General features: G+C 22.9%; 4 protein-coding genes across 4 annotated transcripts; all 4 read right to left on the bottom strand.

The window, feature by feature from the left end:
* Nucleotides 1–33: 33 nt before the first annotated feature.
* PCHAS_1138300 (conserved Plasmodium protein, unknown function) lies at nucleotides 34–6,321 on the bottom strand (the record flags this gene model as incomplete). The annotated part of the gene is made up of 2 exons (XM_016798700.1): nucleotides 34–4,152; nucleotides 4,315–6,321. The coding sequence occupies 2 exons, from the start codon at nucleotides 6,319–6,321 to the stop codon at nucleotides 34–36; spliced, it is 6,126 nt and encodes a 2,041-aa protein (XP_016654075.1).
* Nucleotides 6,322–7,820: 1,499 nt separating this feature from the next.
* On the bottom strand, nucleotides 7,821–12,071 carry PCHAS_1138200 (conserved Plasmodium protein, unknown function; the record flags this gene model as incomplete). Its single annotated transcript, XM_730148.2, has 1 exon — nucleotides 7,821–12,071. The coding sequence occupies one exon, from the start codon at nucleotides 12,069–12,071 to the stop codon at nucleotides 7,821–7,823; it is 4,251 nt and encodes a 1,416-aa protein (XP_735241.2).
* Nucleotides 12,072–14,901: 2,830 nt separating this feature from the next.
* Nucleotides 14,902–16,169, bottom strand: PCHAS_1138100 (conserved protein, unknown function; the record flags this gene model as incomplete). Its single annotated transcript, XM_016798699.1, has 3 exons — nucleotides 14,902–15,164; nucleotides 15,329–15,439; nucleotides 15,674–16,169. 3 exons carry the CDS (start codon nucleotides 16,167–16,169, stop codon nucleotides 14,902–14,904), a joined length of 870 nt encoding a protein of 289 aa, XP_016654074.1.
* Nucleotides 16,170–16,739: 570 nt separating this feature from the next.
* Nucleotides 16,740–19,031, bottom strand: PCHAS_1138000 (exonuclease, putative; the record flags this gene model as incomplete). The annotated part of the gene is made up of 2 exons (XM_016798698.1): nucleotides 16,740–17,896; nucleotides 18,047–19,031. 2 exons carry the CDS (start codon nucleotides 19,029–19,031, stop codon nucleotides 16,740–16,742), a joined length of 2,142 nt encoding a protein of 713 aa, XP_016654073.1.
* Between the last annotated feature and the right edge of the window lie 1,200 nt (nucleotides 19,032–20,231).

Here is a 20,231-nt window from a genome sequence, read left to right as displayed (position 1 = left end):
TAAACTAATGAAGCGGATTGGACATAACAGATACTATATATCCATTAGAATTATATTTATAAAGTTGTAATATTTGTCCGAACTATCAACTATATTAATCAAATTTTCAGTAGAGTAAAATTCTTGTGTTAATAAAGAAAAGGCCTTACGTATATATAATGATATTTTAAAATTTTCAAAGTTACAATCTGATACTAGTTTGTTTAAGAAACCATCATTAATTGTATTTTGAATGTAATAATTTACGGATAACTTTTTATCATACAATATCAAATCTTCGGACTTATTTATATGAACAATATTGTTCTGTGAAAATTTTAAATAATTGTTAATATTTTTTCTTTCATAAAACTTTTGCTCATAATCACTTAAATGCATAAATTCAATATTTTCTAGCAAATCATTGAAGCTAATATCACATTTATTATCCCCTTTATTTTCATTAAGAAATTTCAATAAATTATCATTTTGTATATTGTCCCCTTCAGCATATATTGGTGCTAATCTACGAAGAATATTTTTACTAAATTTATTTACATTGTCCTCATATGGAATAGGAAGTATTAAAACAGCATTGATTATGGCTTTGGTAATTTTGTCTAGCCTTTCTCTTAGGATTTTAATTACATGTACATTAAAATATTCTAAATCGATACCTTCTAAAATTTTGTCTAAATCGTTCATGCTGCTATTCTTTTTATCATTATTGATGCTATTGTTACCAAAACTAATATTGTCATCTTTCAAAAAGAAATCAGATTTATATTCACCCTCTCCTATATTCTTTATTTTGCTCTTTCCAATGAATTCATGGTCTTCTCCTATTTGTTCGGTATCTAAATTTTTATTATCATTTTTCGAAGCACTACAAAGTCTTTTCTTTTTCTCATATAAACATAGATATATTAGCATGCTTGCAAAAGAAAAAATAAAGCATTTCAAGTCATCCGAGCTTTGATATATATAAAAAATATCATTTAGCCAACCATCAATAATAGAACCACCATTCTGTTCATTAAATAATGTATTCAAAAAATGTTGTATGTCGATAAAAATATACATAGAAAATGATTGATATATATACCTCTTTTTTTGAATCATTAATAATACACTATATAAATTATATCCATTGTCCGAACAGTTTAATTGCAAATTTGTATTCACATATTTTAATGTTTTGATTAGTTTTCTTATGAATTCGTTATTCTTGTCTTTTAAAAGAAACATATTAAAATATATAGTATTTAACAACTTCAGTATTTTATTTTCCATACTAATATTCACACCAATATTATTAAAACCAGTAAATGAGCTATCCCTTGTTCTCGATAGACGTTTTTTTTTGTTAATCAAATAATTTTTTAACTCTTCATAAAATAAAATTGTGGATAATACTTTCCCTCTTTTAAAATCCGGTATCACATTTATTGATTCGTTGTTTATTGATTCATACCTTTTCCTACATAAATTCGATGAGATGCTTATTTCATCTATATAATTAAAATTTGGTTCACTAATTTCACTATTTTTAGAATTAATACTAATTTGTTTATTTCTTCTCTCCTTTCCATTTTCTTCCTCTTCTTCTTCTATATCTACATATACTCCGTCCCCTAAATCCATATATGGATCTTCTTGCATCCTCTCATATAAACTTTCATCATCATCTATATCTTTTGTATTATCATGTAAATTGTATTGATCAAAATATATACAATCATTACTATCAATGTTTTTCTCTGTGTAATTCCCTTCATCAAATTTTTTAAATGAATAATTTGAAGCATTATCCATATCATACATCTCTATATGATCTTGAATTAAATCATAAGATCTTTTTATTTCATTCCAAAATAAATATGTGAAAAATATATTATTTTTAGTTAGCAAACTCATAAAATAGGATAGCAAGTTATTATATAAATACAAGCCGTATATGTGTGATGTACTATTGTTACAATAATTTTGTTCATTTAAACTTTCATCAGATAAACAGATTAATAATAAACAAATTTTTCGAAATATTTCAATTAATGATATATTAATATTAATTTTGTTAAACGGTTTTTCTTCTGCTAATGAAAAGAAGAAATATAGTATGTCTCTTTTTATTAAATTATTAAAAAACTGAAATGCATATATAGGAATTGATGGTATTTTTTCTAATTTATTTATTTCCTTCAACTGAAATATATTCAGGCTATTAGATATTCCAGCAACCGAATACAAGAAATAAAACCAAAATATTTTATAATTAAACAATGAATTTTTAGTAAAAATATATAATATATAATAAATTTCATTTAATGTCTCTTCGTTTATTTGATCTTTCATTTTGTTTTTCATTATGATATTTTTAAAGTGAGTTATAAATTTACTATTCTGCAATATCTTCATTACTAAAAGATCTTGAGTGCTACTTGCATTTGTATAATGTTCTAAGAAAAAAGATAAAAATTTCAAGATTCTTAAAAATGAATATTCTGTTATGCCCCTTTCTATAGCAATCGATTTTGTGTCTAATAATGAATCATTTAATAAACTTATAAATAAAAATATATTATTGTTAATTTCATTTTGATAAAACAACGAAATAAAGTTCAAAAATTTGTTTAAACTTTTTTGCTCCATTTTTTCCATATAAAAATTAAAATTGTTATATAGCACATTGTTAATAAAAAAGTCACTAAAACAATTCATTTGATTGTATAAATAAGTTTTGTAAATAATTATGTCGTCATCAAAATAGCTGCTATCTATTGACCCTTCTGTTATATATTTAAAAAGACTTGTCTTTTCATTGTTTTCATTTAAAACTACATCTATATTATCACAATAAAATGTATTATCAACTGCATTTGCTTCATTTTTTATAAATAGTATTAATAATTGAAAAAATAAAAATGTGAAAACTTCTCTAAAATCATCATAAAATGCTTTGCTTGGAATACCAAATTTATACATAAAGTTAATTAGTGTATTAAATGATTTAAATTTTAAATGCTTCTCAAAATAAAATAAATTGATAAAACATATAAAGAAGAAAAATCGTAATGTGTTTTCATCAAACCATGTCATATTAACATATTCTTTAAGCATCCATATTGTGATTCTCTTTAAATTATTCGAATAGGGATGAAAGCCATTAACTAATATATAATTAAAAAAAAATGACTTATCATTTATTTTAAAATCATTAATTATTGTATCAAATTTTGTTATTTCGTTATTTTCAAAGTAAGATATATAACAATTTTTATTTTTGCAATACTCTTCTATATAATCATCAATCATTAATTTTTCTTTATTATTATCTTTTTCACATTCATCAAAATTTCCAAAGCTTTCATCAAAATTATCATTGTTTTTCTCGCTATTTTTCACAGCTGTATCTACTTCTATAAATTGCTCTAATTTTTTTTTAATAAATGAATATTTATAATAATTCAAAAACATAAAAAAAGAAATATACTTGTACAAATTTATATCATTCATAATAAGACAACTCAAATTTATATTATGCTTATTTTCCATACTATACAAATCTTTAAATATTAACTCTTCTTGTGAATATTTGTATAACGGTAAATTTTTAATAATATATATTAGATTATTAAAAGATTCATTATTTAGCGAATAAAAATATGAAAAATCGATAGTATATTCTATTCCATTATCTTTCATATGTCTTTTTATTATTTCAGAAATATGGCACATTACATCATTTATATATATATTATGATTTTGTGTTCTCATACATATTTCAGTATTAATTAATAGGGTACTCTTTTTATTACATTCCATTTCAATAACGCCATCGGTAAATTTGATTTCATTATTTATAAATATTTCAGGATATAGCAAATGCATATACTCGTTTTGAATCACTAAGCATCTTCTTAAATTATCTTTCACATTTTTATCTAAATAAAATATTATATCATAAAAATAATTATCCAACAATTCACAAAACAAAAAGAATATATAATTCACATATTTTTTTAGTATATTCTTGGATTTTGTGTCATCATAATAATTTAATAAAAATTTTCGGAACAATGGAATTTTATGAAACCAAATTATATATTTTTCGAATTTTAAATTATCAAATGATGAATCCTCGTCCTTCTCTGCCGGGTTATTTGTAAAATTCTAAAAAGGGTGGGGGAAAAATATAATAAATAAAGTCAATAACCATTCATATAAAATAATAAACTTGATAATTATGTAGATAAATAAACATGTCTTATAAACATTGTATAATGCATGTACGATACTTTATGTAGCATTAATTTATTTTTTTCATAATCTTACGTCAATACATTCGATATGTGAACTACTGTTAATATGAATAAACAAACAATTTAGAAAAACATCACTTAATATATTTTGTTTCACGAAATTTTGTAAAGATGTCATAGAAATTATCATGCATAAATAATTTATTGAAAGAGATAGACACTTATCAGAAAATTTTATATAATCTGTAAAATTTATTATATATTTTATATAACTAAATAATTTAGTATGGTTCTCCTTTTCTTCGTCAGTATATGTAGTATTTATTATTACTTTTAATATTAAAATTGATATTTTCTCTAAAAATATGATATATTTATTTTCAAAATTTTTAAGTATTATTTTCCATGTATCATTCATTTCATCAAAATGAATAGACCGAAATAAAAAAACATTTAAAATTTTTAAACACCATTTTTTGGCTTTTAATATTATTGTTAATAATAACTTAACTAAATTATTTTTTTGACTACCAATCAACACACATAAATTTTCATAAGACGATTCTTCAGTTATTTTAGACACAGATATTAAACCGATTTCAGACGTCCCATTCGTATTTATAAAATATAAATTATTTACATATTCAGATAAATCTATATCAATTATTTTACTTATATTATGAAATAATATTTCCAGCTCATTATTCATTACATCTACTGGGAGCTCACTAAAATGGCATAGCATGGTTTTATATAAAAATTTTATAATTTTCTTTGCTGTAAACATAGCATATATATTATTAATAGAATTTAATAAATAATAAAGTAGTCGGTTAAAAAATGGGAAATATATTTTTATTATATCCTTAAATCCTGATAATAAATTTTCACATGGAATTTTTAAGTTACCATAATCATTTGTCTCTAGTAATTTTCTATTATCATTGTTTATATAAGAAATAAAATAATTGTGATATAATACAGAGTAATTGTTACGATTTTGTATCTTAGGAATGTATTTTTTTAAAATTTTATTCAATAAAAACATTAAAGAGTATAAATTCTGGAAATGTATCACCATCCTATATTTGTTTTCTACATTTCCAATTTCACAAGTTGAATCATTAAGCTTCATTAATTCTGTAATATAATTTATGGTTGAATTATAATCATAGTTTAAAGCATTGGTAAAATCATTTTCCTTAATTATTGAAACAACTTTAAATATTCTGGATATATTTTCTATTACATTTCCCCACTTATAGGGATAATCTATTAAAAATATATTTAAAAATATATCAATAAAATATAAGCATATGTTGAACTTTTTCATTTCAATTATGCTTTTATATTTTTTGAAAGATTTATGCATATTATTATTAATATATTCTTCGAAACTAGGAAAATTGCTACTCTTTCTATCATTTATTACACATGAATTTTTAATCAACAACAATATATTTTCTCTTAAATAAATCCATTCTTCTTCTTTAAACCTTTTAGAATTATTATCAGTGTTTTCCAATAACTTAGAATGCTCAATAATATTTTCATTTAAAAAATTGATATATAAAGGTTGCATTTGAGGTAATTGCACATTTTCTATACCATCTGTTTTGTCATCATTTTTACTGTATATTAAACTACTGAAATTGTTAATTTCTTTTTTATGTTTCTTCTCTTCATAGTTATTAATAATATTTTTCAAATATTTATTTACATATTCGAAAATGTAATTTTTTAAGCATATTATCATCATTAATCGTAGATAATGATATTCTTCATTCTTCATATACGAATTATTAATCCCTTGAATTAATTTAATTATGTCTAGCTTGGTATCTTTAAACTTTATAGAAGTGCAATAATCTATATTTTTGTTTTTTGTCAAATTAATAAAAATATCCACTGTTTTTTTTATTTCCAATTTACAATCGTTGTCAGCATTACTTATATTGTTCTCTACACACTCATTATTAGTTTTGTCAAAAATATTTAAATCTTCTGTTTCATCAATTTTCTCATAGTAGTTATTTAAATCGATAAATAGTTTATTACTTATTTTAATTAGTCGCTCCATTCTGCTTATAAATCATAATAATACATATATGCTTTCATAATACTTAGTAGAATATAAAAAGATACAAAATTTTGCTTTTATAACGTAGGCTGCAATCAATGTATCATTTATGCAGATTTTAATTTAATAGATATGACATTTTTTATTGATTTTTTGGTTTTTGTTTGTCTTCTTATTAATATTATATTTTAAATTATCAGTGTTATTGTAAATTTAATTTATTTATGCAAAAAATTCAATTTTTTTTGAAATTACAATGTAATGCAAAAAGAGATAAAATAACATAAAAAAATAAATAATTAAAAACGCATAATTCAAAGATAATATAAAAATGTTTTATTCTATATACAAAATTATTTAAAATTGTTAATTCTTAATGAATAAATCAAAAATATAAAATTTATTTTTAATCAATTATACTTGTCTATTTTATTATATTTTTCACGCTATATGCAAATATTTTTGTTATTATATATCATTAAAGTAATAATAATATTTAAATAATAAAAGGAAAATGTTAATTGAAACTTTTTTTTGTGCATAAAAAGTTGTAGTATAATTGTGCAACTTTAGTTGTTCTGTATATATTTTGTGGAATTATTTTTATTAAAAAAAATACAATATTTTTATTTTTCTATAATGCATATAAAGAAAATTATCGGTTAAATATAAATATATATTTAAAAAAAAAAAAAATTAGATTGTTCCTTTAATGGTTATTATGTGTGCATGTAATTATAATGAAAAAAAAAAATGTAAAAATATGTAGAAACACAAAAAAGATATTAAAAAATAAACAAAAACACACAAACAAACAAACCATACATTTATATGTAAATGAAAGAATCAAATGAATAGATATATGAATGGACTAAATTTTTATTACATAGAAATACCAAAAAACAAACGTACACATGCATTAAAAAATGAAAAAATATAGCTAATTTGTTCTGGAATTTAAAAAGCTCGAAATATGTGTGTGTGTGTTTTTAATTTGTTAAAACAATGAAAATTATTAATAACAATATATTATACTTATTTTTTTTTATTATAAACATTATTAGTAATAGTAGTATTACTATGCCCATTTATTTTTTGTAAGTGGGAGAAGTATTACGTTCATTTAGGAATCATTATCACATTTTGTAGGAAGGTATGCGGACATAATATGGGCTTGGTATAGTGCATATTTTACTATATCTGCGAATCGCGTAAAGTCTTTTCATAATATTGTAATATATACATTGGTATTCTAACTTTTACCTTTATATAGAAAAAATCACACACGGGTATTCATAATACCCACAAAATAGTACTCTATTATCTTCACTTTCATTTCGAAATAGGAAATAGTGTGTATATTTATTTATAAATCATGATATATAGTATTCCTTCTGTGCTCGTTAGTATTATCATGCAATTTTCAAAATTTCAATGGTGGCATTAAATTAATCGTTGTATTTCATCAGCAGTTTTAATAATTTTCCTATGAATGTCATTTAATTATTATTTCGAATTATATTATCGGTATTTGCATTATGCTTTAAGGGAATATGATTTTCTTTCATATTGTTTATATCGCTTGAATGAATTCGTTTATTAAATCTTTCATTTACTAAATTGGCGCCTCGAGGTTTCTCTTTATTGTATTGGTGCTCTGTTGAATGCTTATTCTGCTTATATGGCGGTATGTTTTTTGTTTTGCTTTTTGTATAATCATTTTTTTTTTCTGAAGCTTGATATACTTTTTTGTAAGGGCTGTTATTATCTAATTGGTTATTATTACTATTAGAGACATTGCCATTAGTTGCTGCATTGTTAGAAGTGGTATTATTTACTATTTTATTCCCAACGATGTTACTTCCCCGTTTGTCAAATTTTTTTTTTTCAAAGTACCCCTTTTTGCTAAAATTATGATCATTATCTTTGTCTTCATTGTTATTGTTTTTAAAAGTACTATTTTTTCTCATAAAAAAATTGAAACTTGTGTTGGTATCATCCGGATTTTTTGCATTATCATATTTATTGTTAGATACCAAATTTAGCAAAGGAGCTTTGATGCTATTTAAAACACTTTTACGAGAAGAAACTGATCCCTTTTTTTGGATATTTGAGCGAGAAGAATTATTATTTCTATGATTTTTATTGTCTTCATTATTTATGACACTATTGTTTAATAAACGTGATACATTTTTCGGATTTGTAAATGCATTATTTTTTGGTGAACTATAATAACCCTTTGTAGTATTGCTTGAAAAATCTTTTTTGTTTACTAAACTATTTTGTTTTTTAGGACTTTCATTAATACATGTTACATCATCAAGTTCTTTTGTATCATTCGGCACAACAAAATTATCTTTATTATATATATTACTATTAGATTCATCTATTAAATTTTCGTCAATTTCTACTGATTTTGTAATATCTTCATTATTATTATATTCATCATCTTGGTTAATAGTATCAAATGTATTTAATTCATATATTTTTATTTCATCTTCAAATATTTCATTATTGTTTTTTTTTCGATTTTCCTGGTTTATATATAAATTTAGCATTGTATTATATCTATTTCCAATCCATGCTTTAAAACTTTTGTAGTCAATTAAATTACCTTCATTATCACTATTTTTATCAGCATTTGAATTATTCTCGGTGTTCAAAATATTAGAAGAATTTTGAGTACCGTTTCCATCATTTCCAGAACCATCAATACAATTATTTCGTTCCATATTTTTGGTATTTTTATCGTCGTCACATTTTAATGTATCATTTCGATCCCCTTCAGCATTTCCTTTTTTTTTTGTGAATCGAAAATCGCTACGTTTTGTCTTTTCGCTATTTTTACCATGCTCATTAGTATTCTTAATATTGCTAGCACTACTGTTATTGTTCTTATTTTTGGAACTTCTCGTTTTTTCCTTTCTTACAAACTCTTCATTATTATAATCACTTTTTCTTCTTCCATTTTTCTGGTATTTCATATCACGGTTTTTGCCTTTTTTATTGAATTCGGTGCTATTATTAGAATTCTTATTAGGGGTATCAGACCAATTTTTCGAGTTCATACTATTATTAATGCTATCATCGTTGTTGGAATAAAGATCATGACTAATCATATTATTTTTTATAATTTGTATCCCATTATCCTCATTGTCATTTTCGATATTACTTAGTCCATCAATCTTTAGATTGTTATTTTTAGAGAATTTAAAAGGTGCTAGTTCGTTTTTATTGTATTTATACTCGCTATTGTCATTGCTCAGGTTTGATTCCTTTTCTGATACATCACAAAGTTTTATTCCTTTATTACTGCTTACACTATTTCGACCACTTTTTTTTTTATCATAATAATTGTAATTATTATTTTTACCTTCATAGTCATTGGGACTATTATTAATATTACTGTTGTTAGGGGAAGTAGACTCATTAGTAACCGATGCAATTTCACTTATCTTAATATAATATTGCTCGCTATACTTCTTCTCGTATTTTTCTTCATTGTTAAATTGTGTGCTCATTTTTTTTAAGCTATCTTTTTTTAAATTTAATTTTCTCTCACTTTCATTTTTATCATATTGGTGCCCATTATAGCTATTTCTCCCCTGGACACTACTATCTTTGTAGTATGAGCTTCGCATGCTTGATTTTTCATAATAGCTATAATCATATTCGTCATCATAATTGTTAATACTACTATTATTGTCATCACCATTTGTGTTCATTAAACTGTCACTTCGATTATCATGATTGTTTTTATAATATTTATTTTTTTTTTTGTTATGATTTTTCCCATTTTTATTATTATGATTTATATCATTCCATGATGGATTCAAATAACCATTTTTCATTTTTTTTTCATTACTTTTATGCATATCTTTATTTTTTTTCGTTTTTTCGCTGCTTTTTGATTCCTCTATATTTTTATCACCAGATTTAAAATTGTCTTTAATTTTCATAACATCATCATTTTCTGTATTATTATAACTACCAGATTCTGCCTTAACCATATCATTGACATATTCGTTGGTGTTTCTATGGTCTTTTTTTTTGTCATTATCTGGATTCCTGTAATTATTATACTTTTTATTTGTGTCTTCATTATGCTTATTATTGTATCTCAATCCCTTTCTAGTATCATCCTCTTTCTCCTCATTTTCCACTATATTATTATATGAAGGTAATGCTGAAGAGAGATTTTTTTTATAATTAACATTTCCATTATTTAATATGTTATTATTCTTTTTTTTTTCGCTATTGTTATATTTATCTTTTTTATCTTCATTTTTTCTAAATGTACTAGTTTTATTTTTATTATTTCCATTATCAGAATTAACATTACTTAAGCTTTTACGGTTATTGTAATTATGATCTCCTTTATTCCTGGTACTATTTACTTCAAGATTTTTTTTTTTTTTTTCAATATATACTTTTCTGGTACTATTTTTAACATGATCATTTTTTGCAGGATTAACATCAATGTGTTTTATATGGTCTTCATTTTTTTTAATTGATTCATAAGTCTCGAAATGTGTCATATTTTCATCTTGGTTCATATTATCATTACTATTGCTATTTTTGTAAGCAATATTGTTGCTACGATTGTTATTATTATCTATTCGGTTATTGTAATAATTGCTATCATTATCATTAAGGTTGGTACAATTAATTTCGTTACGTCCATGTTTCTCCATTTCCATGTTTGATAATAAATCATCTCTACTATTATTTTCATTTTTATGAAAAGGGTTTTCCATGACTTTTCTTTTTGTAGAATAGTTTCCTTCTTTCATAAATTTAGAATCGTTATGGTTCCCTATTTTAGAATTGCTATTAATAGGTGTGTCTTTAAAGTCGCTAGAATAATTTTTGTTATTGTTGATGTTACCATTTTTAGAGTCACCCATCTTTTTATTATTCGTATATATATTTCCATTTATATCTTTACTATTACTCTTCTTACGATGACTTGCATTCATTCCATCATTTAAAGTATTTAAATAATTTTTTTTCTTTTCCATTTGACTATAGCTCATCTTCTTGCCATTTTGTAAACCCCTACTATTTTTATTATCATTACCATTGTTCCCATTTCTACTTAAAAAGCTACCTGTGTGTTTTTTTTTTAATTCACCTTTTGGAGCCATTTTTTCAACATTATTTATATCTTTTTTTGAATTCCAATTTTCATAATTTTCCTTTATTTCATCATTATATTTTATGTTTTTTTTATTTTCCATATTGTTATTATTGTAATTATCTCTTGACCCATTTTTTCCGCCATCATCATTATTGTTGTATTCAAAATGTTCCACTGTTCTTTGAATGCTTGCTCTTTTGTCGCTCGTTTCATTATTCTTATTTCGTTTCATAATATTCATTACAGAATACGAGCCTACATTTTCATTTTTGTGATTCCCATTATAGCTGTTATTATCTTCTGCTATAGAGCTACAAGTATTTCGGTTTTTATAATCATGATGTCCATTTATCTTTTTATCATGTATATTATTATTGTGATTATATTTAAAATGTTGATTTCCTTTTTTCAATAAATTTTTGTCGATTTTATGATTCTCATCATACCTATCAAACATACGGACCTTTTCACTATTATTTTTCATATGTTTTTTCGGTTTGTCGTCTCCATTTTTTGAGGTAATTATATTGTTGTATTTATTATCGTCTTTAATATAATCATAATCATATTTCATTACATCTCTGCCTTTTCCTTCCTTATGGATGTTCATCTTAATTTAAAAAAAATACAATTTAATGATCTTTTCTTTACAATCGTATTTACGATAATTTAAAATGGTGTCATAAAAATAATGAAGAAAAATACGTAGATAAATATATATGCATGTATAAACGTAAAAGAAGTGTTAACAAAATAAAAAGGATAATATATGCCACTATATATTTTAATAAGCATGGGCATATGTATTGTGATATTTTTTTGAATCAAAGTTTACAATATGTAACGAAAATCTTTTTAATGTATCAAGGAAATAAAGCATGTACTGTGAATGAATTATTATTACTTTATGTCGAATTATACTTATGAAAAATATACATTTGAAAAGTTATTAAGACACTTAATTTGATAATTCATAAAAACAACAATAAATAAAAAACATTAAAAAAAATAACCATACAGAAATTATAAAAATATCTTACTTTCATAGCATGTAATATATATATTTATATTATATAACAAATAAGAAACACAATTTATATTTAATTATATATTATTTCATAAAAAAAAAAAAACAGAATCTACATATTTACAAACATGTATATGACCACATAATAGCATACCATAATATGCATATAAATATATAATATACACATACATAATATTATATACACTGTTATTTTACTATTATATATATATATATATTTATTTATTATATAAATAACAATTTTAGCCTTTTAAACAATAGTTTTATAGCTTGAAAATATTAATATATATGTATACACATGATAAACATATGTATGCTATATATTGGTTTCCCTTAAATATACAACATTTGTCATTAACCCATTAAGATTTTCTTGAACACGGTATTTATATATATTTTCTTTTTTTAAATTTTTATATACTTTTTTTGATGTGTTTAAGAAAAATTGTTTTATTTTAATTTTTATAAGTTTTTTTGTTATATTATTTTGCTAACAATCGGGGGTTCCGCTTAATATTTTTTATAATAGCATTATTAAATAAATGTACTCTCCCTATGTTTTATCTTATTTTGCCATATGCATATATAAACTAATATAGCTATACATTAGTGCTAACTTGAAAAAAGTATATATATACTTAAAAATATCCGAAATTCCAATTTCTTTTATTTTTTTGGTATAGGAATTTATAGTGTGTTTTTCAAAAATATTGTGATAGCAAATTATTGTACATTGAAAAAATATATAAAGCATTATTTTTGGATGAGCGCCCCCTTGGTTTTATTAAATCACCGTTTTAATAAGGCTTCATTATAGTTAGCTTTCCAAAATAATTGTTATTTTAGTATATGCTGCATCATATGAGTACACGCACAATCCAAAATTAAATATTTGAATAACTATATAGTAGTATTATATAATAGCATTTTTATTTATTTCTATACACATAGTTTATTATAATACTTTGTGAGGGAGATATATTTCGAGATATCCAAATTCTTTTTTATAAGGTAACTAAAATATCTTTTATTATCTCTTTTTTAATACTATAAAACATATAGTAGCATGAAGTACTTATAAATAATAGTGCATATTTTTTGTTTTTTTTCGTGTAATGTCATTCTTTTGGTATATATAAAAAACTTTGCTTTATTTAAAAAAGTAGAATTGCATTGAGCGTTGAGATAAGTAACAAAAAATATTACGGGCTTTCACTTAAAAATAATAAATCGATTATTTAAAAGATGAGGATAAATACCATCTTATCTCTCGTATTATAAAATATACCTTTGGGTGTGTCAGCTTTTATAATATATATAAAATATTTAAACGATTTATAAAACTAAAAAAATGTAATACTTTCCCTATTAAAAATAATAGTTCTGAAGCATTTTAAATGAAAAGAACTTCTTCTCTACCCCTTAATAAGATATTCTTATTTCCTTTTTATCCCATATAATATCCTTACTAATCCAAGTTAGTTACAATTTTATTCCTAATTATTGATTTTTTTAGTATGTGCTTCATTTTCTACTTTTTTTACAATATATATTAGTTGCAATTATATATACAAACATGATTATAAATCGAAAAGGTGAACAAGCATGCCACTATATATCCATTAAATAGCCCATTAAATACCAACATAAAGAAGCCATTTTGACCTATATATGTCTTTCTATATAGATACATTTAAATTTAATATAATGTATATTATATAAGCCCACACTGACTTCTATAGGTGTTACGAAATACACACCAAATAATATTCCTCTCTTTAACAATTTTATTATTCCAAATTTGTGCTTTTAACTATTAAATGTTATGAAAATGTTTTTTTTAAGGAATTCTTTTTACATTATTTCATGTTTCATCAATTTTATAAAAAGTTATATTTTCATAAATTATATATTATGATTTATTGAAAATATTAATATGGAAAAAAAATACAAAACAATCATAATAAGGTGTGTAAATAATTACACAATAATGGATTAAATTTAAATATTGTTAGATAAAAACAAAAGTCATGGCACGAAGCAAAAAAGACAATCATAATATGGCTTATGGATAAAAAACGTTTTAATTTTCGCTAAAAAACATTTTTTATATTTCTATTATTTATATACGAATATACTATCTTGACAAAATTTCAGCATAGGAACAATATATTTTTTTTCCATCCTACGCTTGTTCATTTTTTCATAACTATATATATAATGTGCACATGCGCCAATATTTTTAGTTTGTTTTCTCAAATTACCATTTTAGTTTGATAATAATTTCTATATCTTTCTCATTACAATTTTGTAATTTTGACTGCATACTTTTCATTTTTTCATATTTTTAATGCATAAATGGGCAGGCACATTAATAGAGATTTATGTATAATGGTTAAGATCTCATTCTTTTAAAGATTTCTTCATGGCGCCATTTTATGCTTGAGCTATGAAACATTAGCTTTGTTTTTTCGATTGCCTCTTCAAGATATTTATGAACTAAGTTGGAACTCCATTGTGCAAGATGCTTCGTTGTTTTGATATCATCATCATCTTGATTTTCTTTTTTCACTTTTGATAGTAATTCATCTTCTATATGCGATATACTTTCAAATCCAACTTCTGAATCAGAGTATATTGGATACGGGTACATATTTCCTGCATAAAATTGAATCAATGTTCATATGTGTAAATGTAGATCTGCATATATTTCGATTTTTTAAATGTCTATGCATATTTTATACATTATCATATGTCTATATCGCCCATCATAGAAAATGAAAACATGTTTTATTTTATTATGCATACGATTTTAGTGTTACCTTCTTCTCCTTCTAAATACAATAATTTCATTTTTTTTTTTTTTTTTTGATTTTTCAACATAAATTCCTTATCATTAATATTTCCCTTTTCTACTTTGATATGCTTTGTTGCTGCAAATAAAATTGAATAGAATATCATGTTTCCAAATTAAATTCATTTATTTATTTGCTTCACCTCTTTTCATAATAATATTTATATATGCTCATTATATTCGTTATAATAGTAGTGTAACTATTTTGAACGAAATGATAGGGAAATGATTCACAACTTCCCAATATCTATATATTTGTTTTACATCCATTACACTTATATGGGCATTCTTTATAAGCTCAATATATACTTACCAATTATCCATCGCTTTTCGTTGATTTTAATTGTTTTTTCATTTTTTCGTTTATTTCGTACATTGAACTTGAAAAAGTTTTTATTTTCTATAATATTAACATCATTAGTTTTAATGATTTTGTTAGAAATATTTTTTGATGTAGGAAATGCTGCATTTCCTGTTACATTATGTTTTTGATTTTTTATATTATGCACTCCATTATTCATCCCGTTATTAGGTTCTGTAGTTTTTTCCATATTTGAGACATTGTTTACTCTGACATTTGTTCTGATATGTCCCCTTTCCAAATTATTTTTTGCATTGTATTCATTTATATTTATTAATTCTCTTTTTTTAGTATTATTATTCAATTTAGAAAAAAATACTTTTTTATTTTTTAGAGAACATGCATTAAAAGAACTTTTCTTATATTCATTCATCTCATTCCTTAATTTATTTATTTTCAAATTAAAAATTTCAACCTTATTGTTCCATTTATGATCTAAATTTTCCATTATGTTATCTTTTATTTAAAATATGCTCATAAGAATTCAAGCTATTCTAGCCAATGTAAACCACAACAAAGTGTGTCTAAATTAAAAAGAGCATCAAATTGATTCTCAAAAATAGACAAACATAGAGAAGAAAATAAAAATAAATAAAAAACAAATTGAGTTAGAAACAAATGCAAAGAGTAAAAAAACGTGACAAAATATATTATACTTTTTAACACATTTATAATGATATAATTCTTATAGTATGCATTTAACGAATAAAACAACTTTTAACATCAAAAGACAAATTATTCTTATAAAACAAACGGAAAAAAGTAGTATATTCATCATCTCTAATTGATATTATACATATTATATGTATATTATTTCAATACTTTACACACATACAAGGTGTATGTACACTATTATTGTTGTACCTATTGAGAGAGAATTTCTCGTACTTGAAAAAATATAATAATCATATTTATATCAATTCTCATTCGATTTTTTATAAATATATATATGCTTTATGTTAAAAAATATCGTCTTTATCATATTTTTCTATATTTTGTTATCCACCAAAATCACTGATTACCAATCCCAGGAGCAATTCTTTGAATTATACTTCTGAATGAAAGAATCGACCAAAATATGACTATTTGTATTACACGCAGAAACATATTTTTCATCTATTAATTTTTCCTCTATAGGTATAAGGACATAAGCATCGAGACCTGCATATTCAATTTGCTCCTTTGATAATGGTCTTTTATTCCAATTGGATAATTGTAACTCTTTGCTTAATTTTTTTTTCAAAAATTGAAAACATAAATCATTTAAACTTTTAAAATAATATTTATTAATTTTTTTTGGTAATGCTGTTATTATATTTTCTGGTTCGTTAAATTTATTTTCTATTTCTTTCTTAAAATTATATGTGTTACTGTTTGTTAATTTTTTAAATAATTCGGTATTATTATTTTCAAGAATATTCCTATTCATTAACTCAGTACTAATAATATTATTACAATTGTATATATCCTCGTTATTACACTTTTCAACTATCAAGGGTTTTTTAAGATCTATTACATTTATAAATGTATTTAAATTCGATATATTTTTGAAATACCTTGACATTATATATATATCACATAAAAAATTAAAGAACAATTTATATATAAATGGGTTTTCTAATATCCATTTTAAAAATTTATACATTAATAATTTGTAGTTATAATCTATATTCAATAAATCAACAACATATATTCTTTTAGATGTTGAAAAAGATATAACACTAGCTTTTTGTTTTCTATTCCATTCTACATCGATACCAACATAAAAAAATTTTTTTTTCATCCTTAAATTACGATTAATATTTTCTATTTCTGTTAAATTCTTATTATAATCAATATTATATATATCATCATCCATGTAAATGTTATTTATCCAATGATTTTGTTGATATTCTTGTATTTCTATTGTCATTTTTTCAAATTCATTCATATTTTTTATAAAACATATATTTTTGATTTCGTCGGGTAGTGTGTAATGATCATTGTTTATATTACTGGAACTGTCTTTATTACATGTATGAAATATATCGTTGCTTAGACTATTTTTTATATCACTCCTCTTTACAAGCCATTGATTTCCTGATTCTATTTTTTTTATTTCATCTAAACTTGTAGAAATATTACTGAGCAGATATTCTTTCATGGTTAAGTATCCCCAATAATTGGAAAAAAGACCTGTTTGAAAAAAGACAAGCATGTAAAGAAATTATGATGTTGAAAAAATACATGAGCATTGGGTATTGTTATACAGAGTAGAAAAACAGTTTGAATTTGAATTATCATTTATAGTATCAATAGTGTTCGTAATGAAATATGAATGGTAACCTGTGTGTTGATCCACTGACAAAAGATAACGAAATGCCTCCAATTTTAAATGGTTATGCTCCAAAGTATCGAAAAATAAAAAAAGAGAATTTTTAGACTCATTTTTTAATATATGATCCAATATATTTACACAATTAAAAGATGAATTTTCCTTTAGTGGACTATAAATACTAGGATTGTCCATAGATGATAAAAATATGGAAATAAATTCAATAGAAGTAGTAATGTATATTTTATCAGATAAATATTGCTCAACTAAATAATCTACATTTTTCACATTTAAGTTGTCTTTAATTTTTTCTTTTTCATAATTTATATTATTTAATATGCTAAGAAAATTTGTATGACTTACAATATCACATATTAAATTTATGTCCAAATTGTTTTTATATATTTCATTATTTTTTAAAAAAAAACATAAACTATTTAGTACTAATTCTTGAATAGTTTTTTTTTTGCTGTTTTTTAAATTAGGACTAACCGATTTTACAACATCCTCGTTAAAAATACAAAAAATATATTCTAAATGTCCATTATTGTATTTACATATTTTATGATATGTTTTAACTAGATTTATAAATATTTTTTTGATGTTTTCCTTATATTCGTCTGTTGTTCTTATATTTTTAATTTCCATTAATTTAATAATATAAAATATTATGTTTGCCGCCACACCTTCAATATCTTTATTTTTGCATAGTGAACTTATTATCTCAGAAACATTTCCTTTTACATAAACTTTATTAGAAGTGGAGTAATAACAATGCCTTTTTTGTTTGAATAAATTGATACTGTCACTTTTTTTAAGGTAATTATAGTTTCTGGCCATATCAAAGTAATGCTTAATGAATCCTTCTTTGAATATGTTTTCTTTTTGTATACTATCGCTTAGCCTATCTAAGAAGATCATTGATAAGGTGCTATATTTCTGAGCATCAACATGTAAATAGTGACGATAGTTAAATAAGGAAACGAATTTAGGCATATTGTATTATTCGAATTAATATAAGTATCCACTACTATATTGCTGTTATATTTCTACTATACATTTTTTTATTGCATCATCATCTAGTATATTTTCCATCTTCTTTCTATGTTTTCTTCCTTAAATCCAATAACACATTTTTGTATATTAATATAATTAAGAGGCTCGCATAATACGAAATTTTATATATGTGGGCATATATAACATATAGAATAATGATACTTATCTAAGACGACTATCCTTGTTATGCTAGGGTAATAAATGATGCCTCCAAAATAAAAATCAAATAAATGACACCTTTCAAACTATTCAATGCTTAATAAATTACTTCCAAATCAGCAATTTATGAAACAATATGTATTATACCGTATAGGGCTTTGTGTGATAAATTGTACTAATATATATAGGTGTAACTAGCACAGTTATTTTCTTAATATCATAACTGTTTCGATATTTATATACTTTTTGTTTTTTTCACTTAATAATTTTTTTTTTCGTCAAAAAAAAAGAAAAAAAAAAACGAAAAAAATAGCTATTATGCCGTAAAAAAAATTAAAAAAAAGGAATAAAATATATTTAAAAAATTATAAAAAACGAAAAATATGCAAAATCAAAATTTTACGTGATAAAACAAAATTTAAATTGTTCTTAAAAATTATGATATAATAAATTAAAAGGTGTAAATAAAAAAATCACAGTAATATGAACACTCATACATTCGAATTTTTATTCAATACTTGAAGAAGTGAAAAACATAAACTGTATGCATGATGTAGGATGCATTTACATAAACATGATGGTGTCATAAAAAGTTTTGTGTAGAAAAATGAAAAACGAAAAAACTTATGAAAAAAGGTTAAAACAAAAATTTATTAAAATGCCAAAAAATATATATAACTAAATAATGTTGCAAATTTGCTAGGGGGTCAAATTTCCCACCTTTCCATTATGTAGTTATATTGATGCGTGCTTATACGAATATATAAACAGGCATATGAAAATACAAATATAGAAATAATAATTTGATTGATTTTTCCTTTGCAAAATACAACCCTAAGTACATGACCACACTGTATGTGTATAGGTTCGGTATAATTTGATGGTCTTATGAAAAACTAATCTTATATAACCCCTCTTTTACGCTTAAATTGCCTTTTTGAAGCATCCCCTAATTAATATTCCAATTAAGGAAATTTCCTT

Source organism: Plasmodium chabaudi, assembly GCF_900002335.3.
Source record: "Plasmodium chabaudi chabaudi strain AS genome assembly, chromosome: 11".
Classification (NCBI taxonomy): Eukaryota; Apicomplexa; class Aconoidasida; order Haemosporida; family Plasmodiidae; genus Plasmodium; species Plasmodium chabaudi.
The sequence above is the reverse complement of the archived record's forward strand: the minus strand, read 5'-3'. Positions and strand labels throughout refer to the sequence as shown.